The following is a 19,553-nucleotide window of genomic DNA, read 5'->3' as shown; positions in this document are numbered from 1 at the left end:
TTTCAAATTTTTTCCAAATCAGACAATGTAATTGTATGGATTTGTTTCCACATTTTGTCTCTCATAGTTGAGGTATACCTATGATGACAATTACAGGCCTCTCATCTTTTGAAGTGGGAGAACTTGCACAAATGGTTGCCCGACTTAATACTTTTTTGCCACACTGTATTTTATGATTTCATTTCGGACACACAGCTATCTATGGGAAGCTTTTTACACCTTGCAATCAGTGGATTGCAGCTGGAAAGCTCATTGGTCTGTTTAGAGAGGGTTTGGGACACAAGTGATGCGCCCACAAACACTCCTCTTCTACAATGATTTGTCCCTTTGGCTTCTGTGTCGGTTTTGATTGGTACGGTCCGGAGGATGGTGGGCAGTGCTTTTTGCGGCATCACTTCCAGTTTCCCACCACTCACTCTGGACTATGCGTGGTGGATTGAGCAAGGCCTGAGCAGCGGTCAATGGTAAGCTACTAAAGCTAGCTTAAGTGCCTCAGACAAATGTATTCACTCTGACAGTGACAGCCGGCCCTCCGCTCCACCCACACACACACACACACTTCTGTCTCCACTCCACCTGAGTCAGTGTGGCAGTGTAGACCGGGCCTAGGGCGGATAACATTCACGCAGCTGGAGCATCAGGGTGTCAGTATGTCACATGTCTTGCTGGCTGCAATGCATGCTTTATACATTTTGGGGATTGCTGCCATGTACTGAGGGTGAATCAGGCAGTGTCACTTGTCTGTCTTCCGGGATGTGTGTATATATAGCTGTATACACTACAGAGATTGTCATCTGTCCTGTGTAGTATATAAACCCACCTTCTTCCTTGCTGTATATAGAGACCTTCCTCCATTATCACCGACTGCAGAATTATACATCACCTGTCCTGTTACTGTATATATAGCTGTATACAGGACAGATGATGTATATCTGCAGTCAGTGAGGAGGAAGGTCTCAACATAGAGGAAGGACGGAAGGTGTGTAAATATATATATATATATATATATATATATATACATACATACACACATACATATATACATATATACACACACACACACACACACACACCCCTTTATATAGACTTTTCTCCACTCCTCTAACAGACTTCTTACCTCAGGCTGATATCTCAGCTAAAGAAGAAAGATGAGGAGAGAACACAGCAGCCCAGGGAGTCTTCATCACCTGCCATGCTGCAAAAGACTGAAGACACTGTCACTACATGCAGACCTAGCCAGGCACTATCACCTAACACTATATAACCCTAGTCCTGCATTACTAACAGTTTAATTTTTCAGTTTGTTTGCACTCCCCCAAAATTTGAGCACCAGCCGACACTGAAAGTCATCTAAACAATCTCTACAACACTTGTGTGGACAAAACTGTAGCAATAACAGATGGGTGGGGAACACAGACCTTGAGAGTAAGACATTCAAAACAAAGAGAAAGAGGGTACATTTACAGGGGATAAAATGTACGAGCTGTAAATAATTTTACCTCCACCTTTGCTCGAGAGAAGTGGGAGGTCAAACAAAAACCTTAACCCGGAGGGGCGAGTTGGTTTGAAAAGGATGCCATCATTTTGTTTGTCCCAGGTTTCAGTTAAGCACAGAAGGTCCAACTTAATACCTACAAATAAACTGCAAAATAAGTAGTGCCTTGTTAGCAGAGCGTGTGTTCAGGAGCCAAGTGGAAATCAAAGTGGGCAGAAGGCATGTCAGTGAAAGTAGTCATTGGAGGTCTGCGCCAGTTCGGGATGGTCTTGCAGCCCTACGCCGATATGCAGGGATTGAGACAGCACAGGTACTTGAAGAGAAGACGTCCAGTGCCACGATGCATATATATCCCTTTGGTTGTAAAAATCACAATATTCTGACAGAGATCATATGGGCCTTTAGCCTAGAAATAATTTTTATTGTTGGGAGTTACAATGCAGTATACCTGAGCAGCATTACTGGGAGATCTGGGTAAAGTTGGGAGAGAAAACTGTCCAGTTGTTTACAGTGCAGCTCAAGGAAATGGGTCCAGTGATCCAAGGTGATCCTTACAGGATCAAGGAAATTACTGGAATTAAAATAGCAGTCGACCCGTGGGTGTGCTTGTTCCATGGGACAAACATGACTAGTAAACAATATATGAGAACTTGCTCCCCCATATCTTGAATGCAGAAAAGAGCTTGATCCCTAAACAGTGGAAAGATCCCGAGAGTCCAACAATGAGGAATTGACTTGGTAAAATAAATGACATTTATTATATTGAACAGCTTAAATTTATGGGTGAGGAAGGAGAAGGGGGATTTAAAGTGAAATGGCAGGACTGGGTCGATTATAAGTCATCACAGAGTTATCTAGTTCAGATGGTATGGTAAAGGTTAGGAAGCGCATTTTAGCAAAGGTCGATAAGTTAAGAGACTGAGGTCCGGAGAGAAAGGGGAGGGTTTGGGTATGAGGGGGGGGGGGGTTAGTGGACTTGGGTAGGGGCACTTTGGTTTTATTATGTAAATTTTTGCACTTTTTGTACTTCGCCATTCTGTGGCCATATCGGCTTAATATGCCTATAAACATATTATGACATAACAAACAAAGCAAAAAAAGTCATTTCCGACCATGATGCGAACCAGGATGGAGACAGCGTATGAACGCAAAATTGATTATGTCTTCAGTTAGTGTTCTCTGAGTCAGGGAAAAAGAAAAAATCACGAAAATTCTGACAGAGATCATATGGGCCGTTCGCCAAGAAATAATTTTTATTTTTGGGAGTTACAATGCAGTATACCTGAGCAGCATTACTGGGAGATCTGGGTAAATTGGGAGAGAAAACTGTCCAGTTGTTTACAGTGCAGCTCAAGCAAATAGGTCCAGTGATCCTTACAGGATGTCTCCAATTTACAAGCAGACCTCAATGCTCTGTCTAATTGGGCAACTATGTGGCAGATGAGGTTTAATGTTGATAAATGTAAAAAGTTATGCACTTGGGGGCTAAGAATATGCATGCATCATACACATACTAGGGGGAGTAGAACTGGGGGGATCCGTAGTGGAGAAGGATCTGGGGGTTTTGGTAGATCATAAGCTCAATGGCATGCAATGCCAAGCTGCGGTTTCCAAAGCGAGCAAAGTCCTTTCTTGTATTAAGAGAGGTATGGATTCCAGAGAGATATCATTTTGCCCCTGTAAAAATCATTAGCAAGACCTCATCTGGAATATGCAGTTTAGTTTTGGGCACCAGTTCTCAAAAAGGAAATCGGGGAACTGGAGAAAGTGCAGAGAAGGGCAACGGAACTGAAAAGAGGCATGAAGGAGCTCAGCTATGAGGAAAGATTAGAAGAACTGAATTTATTCACTCTTGAGAAGGAGAATAAGGGGGGTATGATCAACATGTACAAATATATAAATGGGTCCATATAATGAACTTGGTGTTGTTATTCACTTTACGGTCAACACTGAGGACAAGGGGGCACTCTTCAAGTCTAGAGGAAAAGAGATTTCATCTCCAAATACGGAAAAGTTTCTTCACAGTAAGAGACGTGAAAAATGTGGAACAACTCCCTCCAGAGGTGGTTCTGGCCAGCTCAGTAGATTGCTTTAAGAAAGGCCTGGATTATTTCCTAAATGTACATAATATAACTGAGTACTAAGATTTGTAGATAAAGTTGATCCAAGATAAATCAGATTGCCTCTCGGGGGATCAGGAAGAAAATTTTTTCCCCTGCTGTAGCAAATTGGATCATGCTCTGTTGGGAATTTTTTCCTTCCTCTGGATCAACTGTGGGCATGGAGTTGGGTGTATGGGATTGTACTGTGTGTTTATTTTTTTTGTGTGTGTTTATTTTTTTGTGGTTGAACTGGATGGACTTTTTTCAACCTATGTAAATATGTAAGGAGGGTTAGGAGGTGGACCAGCAGCAAGAGGTCCAATTCAGGGCAATGAATGAGATCCAGCGATCCAGGAAGATTCAATGGCGAGTCCGCAGCAAGCTGGGGCAGGTTGTAAAGCAGAGGTTGTAGGGAAACACAAATGCTGTTCTTTGGAAAGGCTGCCAGTTCAAAACGTTAGAAGACTCTGGAACATAGGAAAGAAAAGAACAGCGTCTTCCAAGTGTGGCAGGTTAGTAGTTTAATGATTAAAGATGAGAATAAAAACACACAAACGGGCAAGATTATCCAGCATGGTATATACTGTGTTCATCTGCTCTTTCTCCGGGTGAAGCTGGGTGTCACTGTTTGCGATGGTGGTGGTCTACAATCTAGCCGCAATCTGGCCATCCTGCTGGCTCGCAGTGCTTACCGGTTGCTGGGGGTCGAGAATAGACAGGCGCACGGCGACGGAGTCACTTTCGGGGTGACCCTTTCCTGGTCGTCGCCATCCTCTCCTCTGCATCTGAAGTCATCCAGCACCCACCCAACCAGTCCTGATGAAGCAAGTATATATTGCAAAACGCATTGATGTTTTGAGCCTGGAGAAACACACTAGCAGCAATTTTGTGTATTTTGTTAAATTTCCTGCATCCCCTGACCTTATTGGTGAACTCCTACATATTTACCATACACCGCAATGTTATCGTCTCCATACTAGGATTGGGTATCTGTTGACTTGTTGCCTGATGGCAGGTTGCCTTTTAACATCCCCCCTTTTTTAATGAAAAGTTTTTTTTTTTTTTTTAATGTATGTTCAATAAAAATGTGTTACTTTTTATACCTACCGTCTCATGCTGTGCCCATAAAATCTGTGGTTTGAGAACATACAAGATACTCAAATACGATGATAACATAACATCCCTGTGGATCAATATGAACCAAACAGAAATCTGTATCTTTAAAGTCTTAAATACCAGTCCAGAAATGCCTTTTGAGTAGGAGGAATAGGGGAAATGAAAGGTCTACGGTACTGAGGGTTGTTTCAGAAACATCTTTTGAGCCAGGTAAATCTGTCTCCCAGAGTACCAATTGGGGTTTTAGTGATCAAAAAAAAAAAATGAATATGAGAAAATAGTTTTATTTTAACCACTTGCTTACTGGGCACATATACCCCCTTCCTGCCCAGGCGAAATTTCAGCTTTCGGCACTGCGTCGCTTTAACCGACAATTGCATTGTCGTGCGATGTGGCTCCCAAACAAAATTTATGTCCTTTTTTTTCCCACAAATAGGGCTTTCTTTTGGTGGTATTTGAACACCTCTGCGGTTTTTATTTTTTGCGCTATAAAAAAAAAAAAAAAAAAGCGACAATTTTGAAAAAAAAAGACAATATTTTTTGCTATAATAAATATCCCAATTTAAAAAAAAAATGTTTTTCTCAGTTTAGGCCTATACCTATTATTCTACATATTTTTGGTAAAAAAAAATAAAGAAAAAATACGCAATAAGCGTATAGTGATTGGCTTGCGCAAAAGTTATAGCGCCTACAAAATAGGGGACAGAATTATGGCTTTTTTTATTATTATTTTTTTTACTAGTAATGGCGGCGATCTGTGATTGTTATTGGGACTGCGACATGGCGGACACATAGCACACTTGACACATTTTTGGGACCACATTTATACAGCGATCAGTGCTATAAATATGCACCGATTACTGTATAACTGGCAGGGAAGGGGTTAACACTAGGGGGCGAGGAAGGGGTTAAATGTGTTCCCTACTAGCGATTCTAACTGTGGGGGAAGGGGACTGACTGAGGGAGGTGACCAATCTGTGTCCCTATGTACAAGGGACACAACATCGTTCTCTCCCCGACAGGACTTGGATCTGTGCGTTTACACACACACAGAGCCACGTCCTTGTCTGTGTAACGGCCGATCGCGGGGGCCTGGCGGAAATCGCGGCCGGCAGGCACGCGCATTGGCACCCCAGTGACGTGGCAGGCACGCGCGCCCCCCAGTGGCCGGAGGAGCAGAGGACGTCAATAGACGTCCTCCCGGCATTTGAGAGCCACCTTGTGCCCATCATTTACCTATGGCCCCGGCTCCAAGTAGTTAAGAGTTATTACCTCTTGTGTTCCAGGGTCATAATTTTAAGTGTGGATGCCATAACAATATATGGAAAAATGAACAGCTACTGGTAAATTAAATATAGTGTATTATGTGATGTTTTTTGTTACAAAGAAAGTAGGCTACGTTTAACAAATATTTATCATTTGACTAATCTCGCACTCCTGCTCTGTCCCACAAAAAATAATCAGAACTTTACAAAACTCTACAAAAATAATGTCCAAACTCCCCCTGCCTGGCCCATTACCCCAACGTGTAGTGGGCTTCATACCCAAACTAAATGCAAAGAATGAAGGGCATGGTTCAACCTATGTCAGTTTCATTTGTATATTCACAAATGGGTTTGTAAACTAGTGGAAAGAAGAAGTAGTCCGACATCTTTGAACCAAGACTATGCACAATCCACTCTGCTACCCATCAAGAGGGGGGTGAAAAATAGAGGCCGAGTGTCTCCCAAAAAATACAGTGAAGTATACATGGGGTTCTGCAGCAGACGGAACGGAGATAAGAGAGGGAGAACCAATGAGGTCCCCTCTGTTTTAAGGATAAAAAAGATAAATTAGGGTGTTAAACAGGCAGACCAGTTGTACAACATATCTAGATTAATAGTACAAGTAGGCTAAAGACATTGTGCACGTTGAAGTACCTCAGCAGCTTCTCAGTGAAGCACAATGTATTCTGGGTGGTTGAGCATCTATAGCCTGTGACTTGCCTCTTGCAGATGGGTGAAGAATTGATTTTTGCCATAATAAGCAACCCGAAGCTTAGCAGGATTTAACATTGTAAGTAATAACTACATGTCAAAGTATTTTTTTTAATTTTTTTTACATTAAAGACCACCCTTTGTTTTTGTGTAGAGGCAGAGAAATCAAAAAAGATAGTTGCCACATTATTGTTGAAGCTCTGCTCAGTCTGGTTATGGGCCCAACATAAGAGGACATTTTTAAGCCAGCACAACACAAAATATCCTTCTTAAGGCAGCCATAGGTTCAAATCTTGGTCAGTTCAGCAGGGACTGGCCAAGATTCAAAACATGTATGGAGGCAGGCTAATTGTACAACCAGCATGTTGGATTTTTCATACGATTATTTCCAGCGGCTATACCCGCTAGCAATAATCACTGCATGCTCTCCCGACAGGGATGGCTTCCTGAATCCCCCCTCGCCAGGAAAGCACAATAGCTCCGTGGGAGGGATTCCCCATTAACAGTCTGTATTCCCTTTCAATAGCAAACAAAGGTGACATTATTTCTCCCACTGCAGCCTAAATCCAGGTTTCAAAGAACACTTCTGGGCTGGGCTTTCACAGCCGTCTGGAAACCACATAAATCTGAGATAGTTCCTACACTGCTGATCCTCAAGATCACCCAGTTTAGAATCATGAACTGAAAAGTCTCTCTGAAGTGACCAAAGATTAGCAGCAAGAGGATGAAGATCATCGTATCACCAATTCTGTTCAACATTACCCATGATGCCACAGCTTTTGCATATTACATTTAAACAGCTATAGATCAACTAACAGTGTCAAGTTGTTTTGTTAGGGAGGCCTGACAGATGTATAGACTCCATTAGTTGTCTGAGTTTAGGCTCGGTATTATCCCTTGCATCAACCACTTACATTTACCCCCATTTATAGAAGAGAGCAGGAAAGACTTGGATCCAACAGGGGATATAAAAACTGTCTGTAGATGTTCCAGTCTCTGAATGTTTAGCTGCATCCTGCCTGTTGTGCACTGCTGAGGGCTCTCCATCATTTTGTCTGGGTATCCAGGTAAATTTAGCCAGCTCTTTTCTGGCCGTTTGCCCAGTTTTGCCCATGAGGAGAGGAGACCACTGGTCCAGAGAGTCTCCTGAAGTAATTTGCAGTAGAGCTATGTAGAATCTGCAGGATTGCGGTATCAGATTGCTAGGTTGGAACAAAAGTTTAGTGCATGCTGCTTACATGTCAAATGCTGTCACATGTCACACCCCAAGTGACAGCAATTTAATGAATACATGTACATTTTTTCTTTAACGTTTTTACAAACCTCGAGACATATCGGGGTACTAGCCATGTTTACAAATTCATAAGAAAAAAAATTATATTATCTCTAGCCATGTTTGCAAACCAGAGCCTCCCCGCAGGGATGTAGTCCCAAGGGAGGAGGCAAGAACGCTGACCCCCAGCCAGAAAGGCTCGGATGATGGGGCAAGCTTACTGAGGAGAAACAGGAAGTGAGAAATTCAGACAAAGAAAACAAGGGAAATCGAAGGAATAGGTAAGTGAACCAACAATGCACTAGCTTAAAGGAACCCATTTAGAAAGTAAAAACATACTTTTACAACCCGTTTAAAAGGGCAGTCTACGCAAATTAAATTTCATTCATAGATCAAATACAGTAGGCTCAGTCACCCATTGGCCTGTTATACTTCTTGGAGACTCGAGTGGTGCGATCACCCTGCCATAGTTCCTGTCCCCTGCTGTCCACCTTGGACTGGTCAGTATTCCTAACCATCTTGGGGTTTTTATCATTTCACCTGCTGCATTTTACATAAAATAAAATTTAAGATCCAACAGGGGCCATGAGACTCTTATGGCTGCAGTAGGTGTGCAGACCTGACCTTGAGAAAGATCTCACCACCAGTGTCCCTGAAAGACACAATCAATTATATAGTTAAACATGTCCTTAACGCCAAAACATACGTTTTGGAGTGGACTGGACACACTTTTACCCCAAAAAAGGTCTGTTTTTAAGCTTCTCTGAAGTTTTACTTATATCTTTTACATGCTACAGCATAAAATCTGCATTCCTTCACACTAAAGATTACATTTTCCCTATAGATGTTGAAGATGTTTCATTAATATAAGAAGTTTAGATTACTTTAGGAAAAAACACATTTCTTGGCATTCCAGCAAAATAAAAATCAACATACCTGTATATTTACTTGATAATCAGTGGGGCCATGTATTGAGCCATACAGTGCAAAACCAACTACAAATATCCTTCGATTAACTGAAAACCTGAATTTTAAAAGAATAAATAAATAAAATAAGTTACCACACAGAAAAAATGAATACCAGAGAACTGGACAAACTGCACAGTGGATGCAAGTATAACATGTTAGTTATTTTAAACAAAAAAATCCTTTACTAACCCTTTAAGGATCTGTAAAAAGGAATGGACCAAAATCCCCCGAGACGTGTGCAAACCTGGCCACCAACTAAAAGAAACGTCTTACCCTTTGTGCTTGCCAACAGGGATTTCTCCACCGAGTACTAAATCATGTTTTGCTTGGAGATCAAATACTTATTTTACTGAGTGAACTGCAACGCCATTTATAACATTTGAATCATACGTTTGGATTTTTGGTTTATATTCTCGCTCTATCATTTAAATGATAGTCCCTTCATTTCTTTGCAAGTGGGCAAAACTTACAAAATCTGCAGGGGATCAAACAATTATTTCCCCCACTGTAGCAAGCAGCCTATTGAAATCAAACGAGCTGCCTATATGTAACACAGGAAAAACGAGCCAAAGAAAACATGCACTTCAACTATGCTAGATGCGATTGGGCCTGAAAGTGAAATTGGCACGTTTACACAACAATGGGGCTCCACTCAGTGTTTCCGAACAAAATGCAAACTGCACAGAAAACGCGTACATTGACATGCATTTCAGAAATGCGATGCACCAAAAGTCATAGTAGAAAATGCACTATGCTTCTAAACTCCCCTCATATTGAGCTGCTCAATTTCCCAATACCCTCTGATGCTAAAAGCCCACAACAACTCATTTTATTGATATTTACGGGTGCAAAACTGACCATCGCCACAGCATGGAAACAAATATCCGTTTCCTTCACTAAAGCGAAGAGGAAAATCTCCTGGCTTATGGCCCAGGAGAAAATCAGTAAGGTCCTAAACTCCATGGAGAAGTTTTAGGCGACCTGGGATCCTTGGGCACAGTTCATGAAAATGTAACTGTTCCTGTAGAGCCTTTGGCTCACCATTTTTTTTTTTTAAGACTGGTTCTTTCCACTCTGTTCTCCCATCTATATACACTGGATTCTCTCCCCCTTCTAGATTTCTTGTCTATTCTTCACTCTCTGGCTCTCCCTTTTCTAAATAACCTTGGAAGAATCAAGTTTTTTGTATTAAGGGCCATGGGGGGCCTCTGCCATGGCCCCTCTCATATCATTCCTCTTGGTTTGATCGTTTATACCAACTCTATGCTTGCTATACTATGTGTGATTTCTAATATGCCGCAGAAATGTTTTGCTTATTAAAAACATATGAGAGCAAGGCGTGCCGTCACTCCCCCCACGACAAAGTTTGACCTCATAGGGGATGTCGAGGGAAGTGAACATCCTTTACCCAAGTGTCAATAGGTTGCACAGAATTGAAAAGGTTGAACTCAGCCTTTAAAGCAAACCTCTTGATTTGCCTTATATTACAAAGTAAGAACGCAGACTTAACCATGGGAAATTTCTGTTGAGACTTTTTTTTTTTTTAATTAAGGTATATAATGCACATACCTTATTCGGTCACTAGTGCCACTATAACCCCAGCGGCTTTCGACTTGCTGAAAACGGTTAATATTACATTCTTTCCCTCGCAAGCAACATCTTGGCCGGTCAATAAATTCCACTCGAGGTTTGGGATTCACTGTAAAATGCAGGAACAAGCTCACGACCTCCCTATCTGTAAGTATACCGGACTGTGCTGGACCTAGGAAACCACAAAGAGAAGTAAAGTAAAAAAAAAATACCAGCATGGAGAGTTATTAAATGCACTATAAAATCAATTTAAAGCAGGCAATGCAATTACAAATCAGACTATACAACTTGCTGCAAGTATGCAGAGCGAGAGACTGACTGCAAACAATCTGATTGGATTATCTAGGAAGGTCCCCACAAGAGACAGTGGATGTTGCATTTAAAAGAAATAGAACAGAGACTATATTATATAATTTTAAAGTGCATGATTATCTTAAAGGAGAAGCATGGCCAAAGCTTTTTTGGCTATACTTTATGGTTCATTCTTTACACCTATGACTCATTTTCAGTGGACAGCGTGCTAGTAAGTGCTGGAGGGGAGAGGAGAGAGCTGCTGACCAACAGTCACAGCTCTATGCTCAGAGTCGAGGGGTTCACCTGAGCGATCAGTGGTGTTTGATTGCTCAGTGTTCACCCGCAGAGCCGGTGGGGGGACAAATGCAGCATCGGATTGATGCTGCATCCACCCAGGTAAGTATAATCGTTTTTAATCCTGAACTTTCCTTTAAAAAAAAAAAAAAAAAAAAAAACAACAAGGAATGAGATGAATTGGCAACTCTATAAAACATCTACTAAAGGAAGTCAAACTATAAAACCACATATGTGATGTATATACCAATACCAAACCAATAAGACTAACATCAGTACCATTTGATCCATCCAGCAAAACTAATTAGGGTGGCAATACTTTTCCTTCTGCAGTGAAATCTTGCATTTGCATCATGTTATCCTTGCATCCACTACACTACAGCTGTATGCAGGCAATGCGCATGGCTATGAGCATTGTCACTTCCCTCTGGAATGTTTGTCAGCACCATGCTCCATACACATACTTTCAGACTGACCCCACATTGCCTGCCATTTGCTTAGCCCAAAGTGCTCATGGTTCATGTAGTTTCAGCAGGTGCTTGCACGTCATGATGTGCAAAAACTGCCTTATCTAACACACACACACACACACACACACACACACACACCTGGAAGTGTGCACAAAAAAAAAAAAAAAAGCCAATTTGCAAGCAACATTTACCACTTCGAAAACAGATAAATTACAATTATTTTGATAAATGTCATCAGGCAGTAAAAACAGACATTTCATATGAACTTGAATGACGATACACAAAATGGCATCATAAAAATTCACCCAAAAAGCAGAGAATTAACTCATATGCTAATTTTTGAGGCAGAGTTTACCTCAATGTGAACATTATACTTTTAATCATATTATAAACAAAGAATTCAGGCATTTCTGATCAAACTCCCATCGCACCAGTTTGGTCTCCTCTGTGCCCCCTGTTAAAGGGTCTTTGGAGACAATAGCATTATCGGTTCTCCAATCAGGGAGTTAATAAGCCCTACCGCAGTGATCTTATGGATATTTGGAATAGGGCAGTTGCTTCTGTAGCTCTCTTTCCACCACAAATGATGCCTTCAAGGCTTTTTCAAGGGTCAGTTTTCAAACTATTATTGAGGGTGTGAAGGTGGAGCTGAGCACGGATTTAAATTGCAACACAACCTAAAGCTGCTACATTAGAGATGACCTACGCACAGAGGATTTTGTAGTTTACCAGTCGCTTCAGGTGGCTTTGTGCAACGTCCGTTGTACTGAGGCCAAGATGCATCTGTTACAACAGACCCAGAGAATTTATGAACAGGGTCAGAAGATGGGGTCTCTTGGCTTGGCTAGCTAGAGAAAAATCTGCTCCTGCCTCTATTGATGGAACTCAAAAAAATCCTAAAACCACTAAATACAATAAATTTAAAAGGAGGGTCCTGGACAACGGGGCCAAAGGGGAAATTTTGGATCTTACAGTAAGAGGAGGAAGGAATAGATCACGCAACCGCAGATTTCCATCACGATCAGATACAGACGTGGGGGCATCGTCCTCTGGCAGTGAGGACGAGGCCCGCCACATTGTGTCTTTTTTAGACAAAGACCTCTTAGACCTGCAGGAATCCACCCAGTCCAGAGGTATACTAAAAGGGGGCAAACAAGGAATAACAGGAGGAGAAGGAAAAAGTCAAACAGGCGATCAGCGGACTTAAGGGGACTCAGTAAGGTCAGGACAGGACGACCACCAAAAGCCAGAGACGCCCCCACTAACAAACTCGTTTGCCTAACTTAGTAGAAGACCTAAAAGTCATAAATGTATCAGATTTCAAACTGGAAAAATGACATATAGACCTACTTAGTAAGGGCCTATACCCCCCCCCCCCCCACTTCCACCATGGATCACTTTGAGGTATACAAGGACCTCTGCCTCTTTTTGAGGGTATACTACAAGGTGTCCCACTCTGAGGACCCCCAATAGTGACTCAGCGACAGACAAAAAAATAAAAAACTTGAGGCCCTGGAATCATTGACCACACTACTAGAGGAATCTGGCCAGTCCTCGGATGATGAAAATTCCCCAGAAACGCATGGATGGAGAAGAGACCCAAAGTGAAAAATACGGTCCACTAAAATGCCTGTGTTTCGCAAAAATAAATGGCTAGGGGTGTTCCTCGACCTTGTCGAGGAAGATCTCGATAAACTAAACTGGGACTCCACGGCAGGGGGGGGGGGGGGGGGGACAATCTCACATCCTAGGAAAGAAAAGCACTAAAAGAATTGAAGCAGACCAAATTATAATCAAAAAGAGTGACAAAGGAGGCAACGTCGTCCTCTCAGTGGGAGGTTCAACGTCTCCTTGTTAATGAATCCATGTATAAAAAACTATCCCAGGGCTCCTTTGCGTCACAAGTGGTACTTAATGAAAAACTGCAGTGGGCGTTTGAAGCGGATTTAATCTCCAAAAAAGAGCAGGTATTCTTGAAAGTCGTTGATTTCAACAAACCGACTTTTTACATAATCCCTAAACGTTCACAGGAACTGTAAGGCCCCCCAAGGGCAACCAATTGTCTCAGCCATCCATGGCCCTCTGAAAAGAGTGGGGAAGTATATTGACACTTATCAAAATACTTGGTCCTGACTCTAAGATCATATGTACGTGATATGTCTTGAATAAGATCAGCGCTCTACAGTTTCCGGGAAGATGCCCTCCTCGTGGAGATTGATGGTGAGGCGTTATACACATTTATTCCCCACGATGGGGCATCTAGGCTGTCTATTACTTTCTAGACAAACATTTCCCTGAATGGGGACATAAAATTAGTTTATCATTGAGCTCTTAGAGCGGGGATATGCAATTAGCGGACCTCCAGATGTTGCAGAACTACAAATCCCATGAGGCATAGCAAGACTCTCTGACAGCCACAAGCATAACACTCAGAGGCAGAAGCATGATGGGACTTGTAGTTTTGCAACAGCTGGAGGTCCGCTAATTGCATATCCCTGTCTTAGAGCTTGCTCTAAAACACAACTTTTCAATTTTCGGGTGTGAACTACCAACAACTTTGTGGTACCTCCATGGGAGCACCATGGGCACCCGTATATGCGCACCTGGACTGGTGGGAGGAGGAGGTGGTGTATGCCTCGTCAATGTACCTTGGCCACGCTTGCTCCTGGCTAAGGTACAACGACGAGAAGTTTGAGATCAGGTCCTTCATAAATTGTGCTACCACCAGGATACTCTCTGTTCTCGAATGCTTGTGCCACAAATTATATGCAAGACCGCTAGCCTAACTGTGAAGGGTTTTTTCTCCCTCTCCCTGACCGACTGCAGAGGCAATTTTGACACTGTGCTCCTACGTAAAGAGAAGAGCTGGATTTTTAGGCTCAGGACCCTTCAGTCGAAGGGCCTGAACCATGAACTCAGCCCAAGTGTCTTCCTTGAACCATAGTCGGCTCCCTCTCCTCCTCTATGTACTAGAGCAGGGATATGCAATTAGCGGACCTCCAGCTGTTGCAGAACTACAAGTCCCATGAGGCATAGCAAGACTGACAGCCACAAGCATGACACCCAGAGGCATGATGGGAATTGTAGTTGTGCAACATCTGGAGGTCCGCTAATTGCATATCCCTGTACTAGAGTATCCACCATTCCAGTACCCATTCCCTCCACCCCCCCCACCTTTTCCCCTCTCCTTACCTTTTCTTCCCTCCTTTTACACAATGCAGAGGATTAACCCTTTAGGTTCCACAGTGAGTACAACAAGCATGCTTTACTCCATATACAGACAGATTTTACTGTTGTGGGTTTAGTAACACTTGAAACCCAAAGGCCAGGGCCTCCACACTTCCAATACCCACTTAGGCCTGGTTCACACCTATACATTTTTTAGTGCAATTTCAGTTTTGCAGAAACACAATACAGTCCATCTAACATGGTTTCCTATGGGTCACGTTCGCTTCTGTGCATTTTATGGAAAGGGCCAGGGACCAGCAGATAAGCGTTTTTGGTTCCATAGGACTTTACAGGAACAAAAACATGTATTGAAAAATGCACCCGGAATATGCATTACCTGCAACATGCATAGGAGTGAACCAGGCCTCAGAGTTACTCTGCTGCAGATTTCCTGCTGCCTGACTCTTCAGGGGAGTACAGGACATTCCAGCACAGAACACTCATTTTCCAAAGTGGTGATCAAAAGAGGCAATCCGAAAACAAATTCCATACTCTAAGAAATACTATACTACACACTCAACCCAGTCCAGCAAGGGAGGGGTGTAGGTCACCCATTCCGTTGAAGGGGGTGTTTTCAAACATTTCTGGAGATGAAGATCTTGCAGCCTCCAAATGATGTCCAGCAGAGGTCAGATCAAAAAAATGGAGTAGATCCGCCAACAATTTAGGAACTGTCTGTTCAGGAGAACCAGACTTAGTAAGCAATACAATACATCGGTTAGTAAAATTCTCCCAGGATATTGAAGGGGGGAGGGGGGGGGGGAATCAATGTTTGGGACTTCTTTGACTTACGGCTTAGTGCTTTGCACAAAATTTCATACTCGCCAAATCAGAGGAAGAGACCAAAAAGTACGGAGACTGCATGATAAGAGGGACCATGCTAAAAGCGAATTCTACAATCCCATTAACTCCTACAGTAAACTAGGAAGAAAAGTCTTCTACACACTAGAAAATGTATTCCAATAAAATAGGTAGAAAATAGAATTGCTATACAAAAATTGATTTGTTGGTTCTTTCTAGAGATTATATATATATATATATATATATATATATATATATATATATATATATATATATATATATATATATACACATACACACACACACACACACACACACACACACACACACACATACACACACATATATACATATATATACACACACACACACGTTTTCGGCCCCCTTGAACTTTGCGACCTTTTGCCGCATTTCAGGCTTCAAAGATATAAAACTGCAATTTTTTTTGAAGAATCAACAAGTGGGACACAATCATGAAGAGTAAAGAAATTTATTGGATATTTCAAACTTTAACAAATAAAAAACTGAAAAATTGGGCGTGCAAAATTATTCAGTCCCTTTACTTTCAGTGCAGCAAACTCTCTCCAGAAGTTCAGTGAGGATCTCTGAATGATCCAATGTTGACCTAAATGACTAATGATGATAAATAGAATCCACCGGTGTGTAATCAAGTCTCCGTATAAATGCACCTGCACTGTGATAGTCTCAGAGGTACGTTTAAAGCGTAGAGAGCATCATGAAGAACAAGGAACACACCAGGCAGGTCCGAGATACTGTTGGAGAAGTTTAAAGCCGGATTTGGATACAAAAAGATTTCCCAAGCTTTAAACATCCCAAGGAGCACTGTGCAAGCGATAATATTGAAATGGGAGTATCAGACCACTGCAAATCTACGAAGACCTGGCCGTCCCTCTAAACTTTCAGCTCATACAAGAAGACTGATCAGAGATGCAGCCAAGAGGCCCATGATCACTCTGGATGAACTGCACAGATCTACAGCGGAGGTGGGAGACTCCGTCCATAGGACAACAATCAGTCGTATACTGTACAAATCTGGCCTTTATGGAAGAGTGGCAAGAAGAAAGGCATTTCTTAACCACTTAAGGACCGCCTCATGTAAATATACGTCAGCAGAATGGCACGGACAGGCACATGCACGTACCTATACGTCCTCTGCTTGACGTGGGTCGGGGGTCCGATCGGGACCCCCCCCCCCCGGTACATGCGGCGGTCCTTAAGCCTCGGGGAGCGATCCGGGACGGCACGGCTATTCGTTTATAGCCGCTCCGTCGCGATCGCTCCCCGGAGCTGAAGAACGGGGAGAGCCGTGTGTAAACACGGCTTCCCCGTGCTTCACTATGGCGGCGCATCGATCGAGTGATCCCTTTTATTAGGGAGACTCGATCGATGACGTCAGTCCTACAGCCACACCCCCCTACAGTTGTAAACACAAAGTGAACACTAAATGTTACAGCGCCCCCTGTGTTTAACTCCCAAACTGCAACTGTCATTTTCACAATAAAGAATGCAATTTAAATGCATTTTTTGCTGTGAAAATGACAATGGTCCCAAAAAATTGTCAAAATTGTCCGAAGTGTCCGCCATAATGTCGCAGTCACGAAAAAAAAAAAACCGCTGATCGCCGCCATTAGTAGTAAAAAAAATAAATAAAAAAAAATGCAATAAAACTTTCCCCTATTTTGTAAACGCTATAAATGTTGCGCAAACCAACCGATAAACGATTATTGCGATTTTTTTTACCAAAAATAGGTAGAAGAATACGTATCGGCCTAAACTGAGGGAAAAAAAAATGTTATGTTATATATGTTTTTGGGGGATATTTATTATAGCAAAAAGTAAAAAATATTGCATTTTTTTCAAAATTGTAGCTCTATTTTTGTTTATAGCGCAAAAAATAAAATACCGCAGAGGCGATCAAATACCACCAAAATAAAGCTCTATTTGTGGGGAAAAAAGGACGACAATTTTGTTTGGGAGCCACGTCACACGGCCGCGCAATTATCTGTTAAAGCGACGCAGTCCCGAACTGTAAAAACCCCTTGGGTCTTTAGGCAGCATATTGGTCCCGGGGCTTAAGTGGTTAAAGATATCCATAAAAAGTGTAGTTTAAAGTTTGCCACAAGCCACCTGGGAAACACACCAAACATGTGGAAGAAGGTGCTCTGGTCAGATGAAACCAAAATCGAACTTTTTGGCAATAATGCAAATGTTATGTTTGGCGTAAAAGCAACACAGCTCATCACCCTGAACACACCATCCCCACTGTCAAACATGGTGGTGGCAGAATCATGGTTTGGGCCGGCTTTCTTCAGCAGGGACAGGGAAGATGGTTAAAATTGATGGATGGAGCCAAATACAGGACCATTCTGGAAGAAAACCTGATGAGTCTGCAAAAGACCTGAGACTGGGATGGAGATTTGTCTTCCAACAAGACAATGATCCAAAACATAAAGCAAAATCTACAATGGAATGGTTCACAAATAAACATATCCAGGTGTTAGAATGGCCAAGTCAAAGTCCAGACCTGAATCCAATCGAGAATCTGTGGAAAGAACTGAAAACTGCTGTTCACAAACGCTCTCCATCCAACCTCACTGAGCTCGAGCTGTTATGCAAGGAGGAATTGGCAAAATTTTCCAATCTCTAGATGTGCAAAAATGATAGAGACATACCCCAAGCGACTTACAGCTGTAATCGCAGCAAAAGGTGGCGCTACAAAGTATTAACTTAAGGGGGCTGAATAATTTTGCACACCCAATTTTTCAGTTTATTTGTTAAAAAAGTTTGAAATATCCAATAAATTTCATTCCACTTCATGATTGTGTCCCACTTGTTGTTGATTCTTAAAAAAAAAAAAATTACACAGTTTTATATCTTTATGTTTGAAGCCTGAAATGTGGCAAAAGGTCGCAAAGTTCAAGGGGGCCGAATACTTTCACAAGGCACTGTATATACACACACATGCAGTGCTCAAAATGTCAAGTCCTGAGCTACTAGCCAGGCCTCAAGGATTACCCCCCAGTTGCCCCACCCAGCCCACCCCTAAACACGCCCTCAAATTATCTCATGAAATGACACTTAAATGTTTTATGCAGAAGTTATTAAAGTAAAATATTTCCAACAACTTTTTCCGTGCCTACCATACAACCTTGTGTCCACCAATAGATAAAAATAGAATCGTGCTAAATAGCTTAGCAAATCTCAGCTTAGCAGTTCATAAATGACAGTCCACCAATGTTCATAACTATGGTCTTATTCATAAAAATCAATCAACCCATCCACCATCTTCCGCATGCGAGCTCCACCACCGAATGCAATAGATTTCTCCTTACCAGATCATCTTGACCCCCGTGTTACAGAAGGTCACAGAATGCCTGCAACAGCCTATGTTCTTTATCCAAGGAAAGGTCGTACAACATCCGGCTATCTCACACCCGTTGTCTCACACTTGTAGCAGTGTATGGATGGTTCTCATAAAAAATAAGGGCTCCATATAGTGTAAAACCTTAAATCACATGTATTCAATTAAAATGTATTGCACTTACAGCATCCAAGTCACAAGACACCCTTAAGTCTGGTGTGCCGGCGGCGCACAGACAAACCCGTCCTTCCAGGACACAAATCCGATAAACACGAGGTGATGTCAGCTCCGCCCTATGCGTTTTGTGAGAGTTTGTCGTCCAGGGGCACGGGCTTAGCGCTGCGCCACCTCCCCATATAGCAAACAAATTGAGACCAAACCTCGATCCGAGCCGCAAGCCTACCCTATGGTTTGAAACCAAGTCTCGATCTGAGCCACAAGCCTACCTTGTGGTTTGAAACCAAGCCTCGATCTGAGCCACAAGCCTACCCTGTGGTTTGAAACCAAGCCTCGATCTGAGCCACAAGACATGCGCACTAACGCGAGACCAATCAATCCAGCAG

At 42.4% G+C, this 19,553-nt stretch overlaps 1 protein-coding gene across 2 annotated transcripts in view; it reads right to left on the bottom strand.

The window, feature by feature from the left end:
• Window positions 1–19,553, bottom strand: part of BTBD2 (BTB domain containing 2) — a 170,925-nt gene that overhangs the window by 40,254 nt on the left and 111,118 nt on the right. For both annotated transcript variants that reach the window (XM_040322583.1, XM_040322584.1), the window contains exons 6-7: window positions 10,501–10,693; window positions 8,899–8,986 (exon numbers count right to left, since the gene is read on the bottom strand). In XM_040322583.1, coding sequence (XP_040178517.1) covers window positions 8,899–8,986; window positions 10,501–10,693 — 281 coding nt within the window. The remainder of the gene's footprint in view (window positions 1–8,898; window positions 8,987–10,500; window positions 10,694–19,553) is intronic.

This window comes from Rana temporaria, chromosome 1 (genome assembly GCF_905171775.1).
Source record: "Rana temporaria chromosome 1, aRanTem1.1, whole genome shotgun sequence".
Classification (NCBI taxonomy): Eukaryota; Metazoa; Chordata; class Amphibia; order Anura; family Ranidae; genus Rana; species Rana temporaria.
The sequence above is the reverse complement of the archived record's forward strand: the minus strand, read 5'-3'. Positions and strand labels throughout refer to the sequence as shown.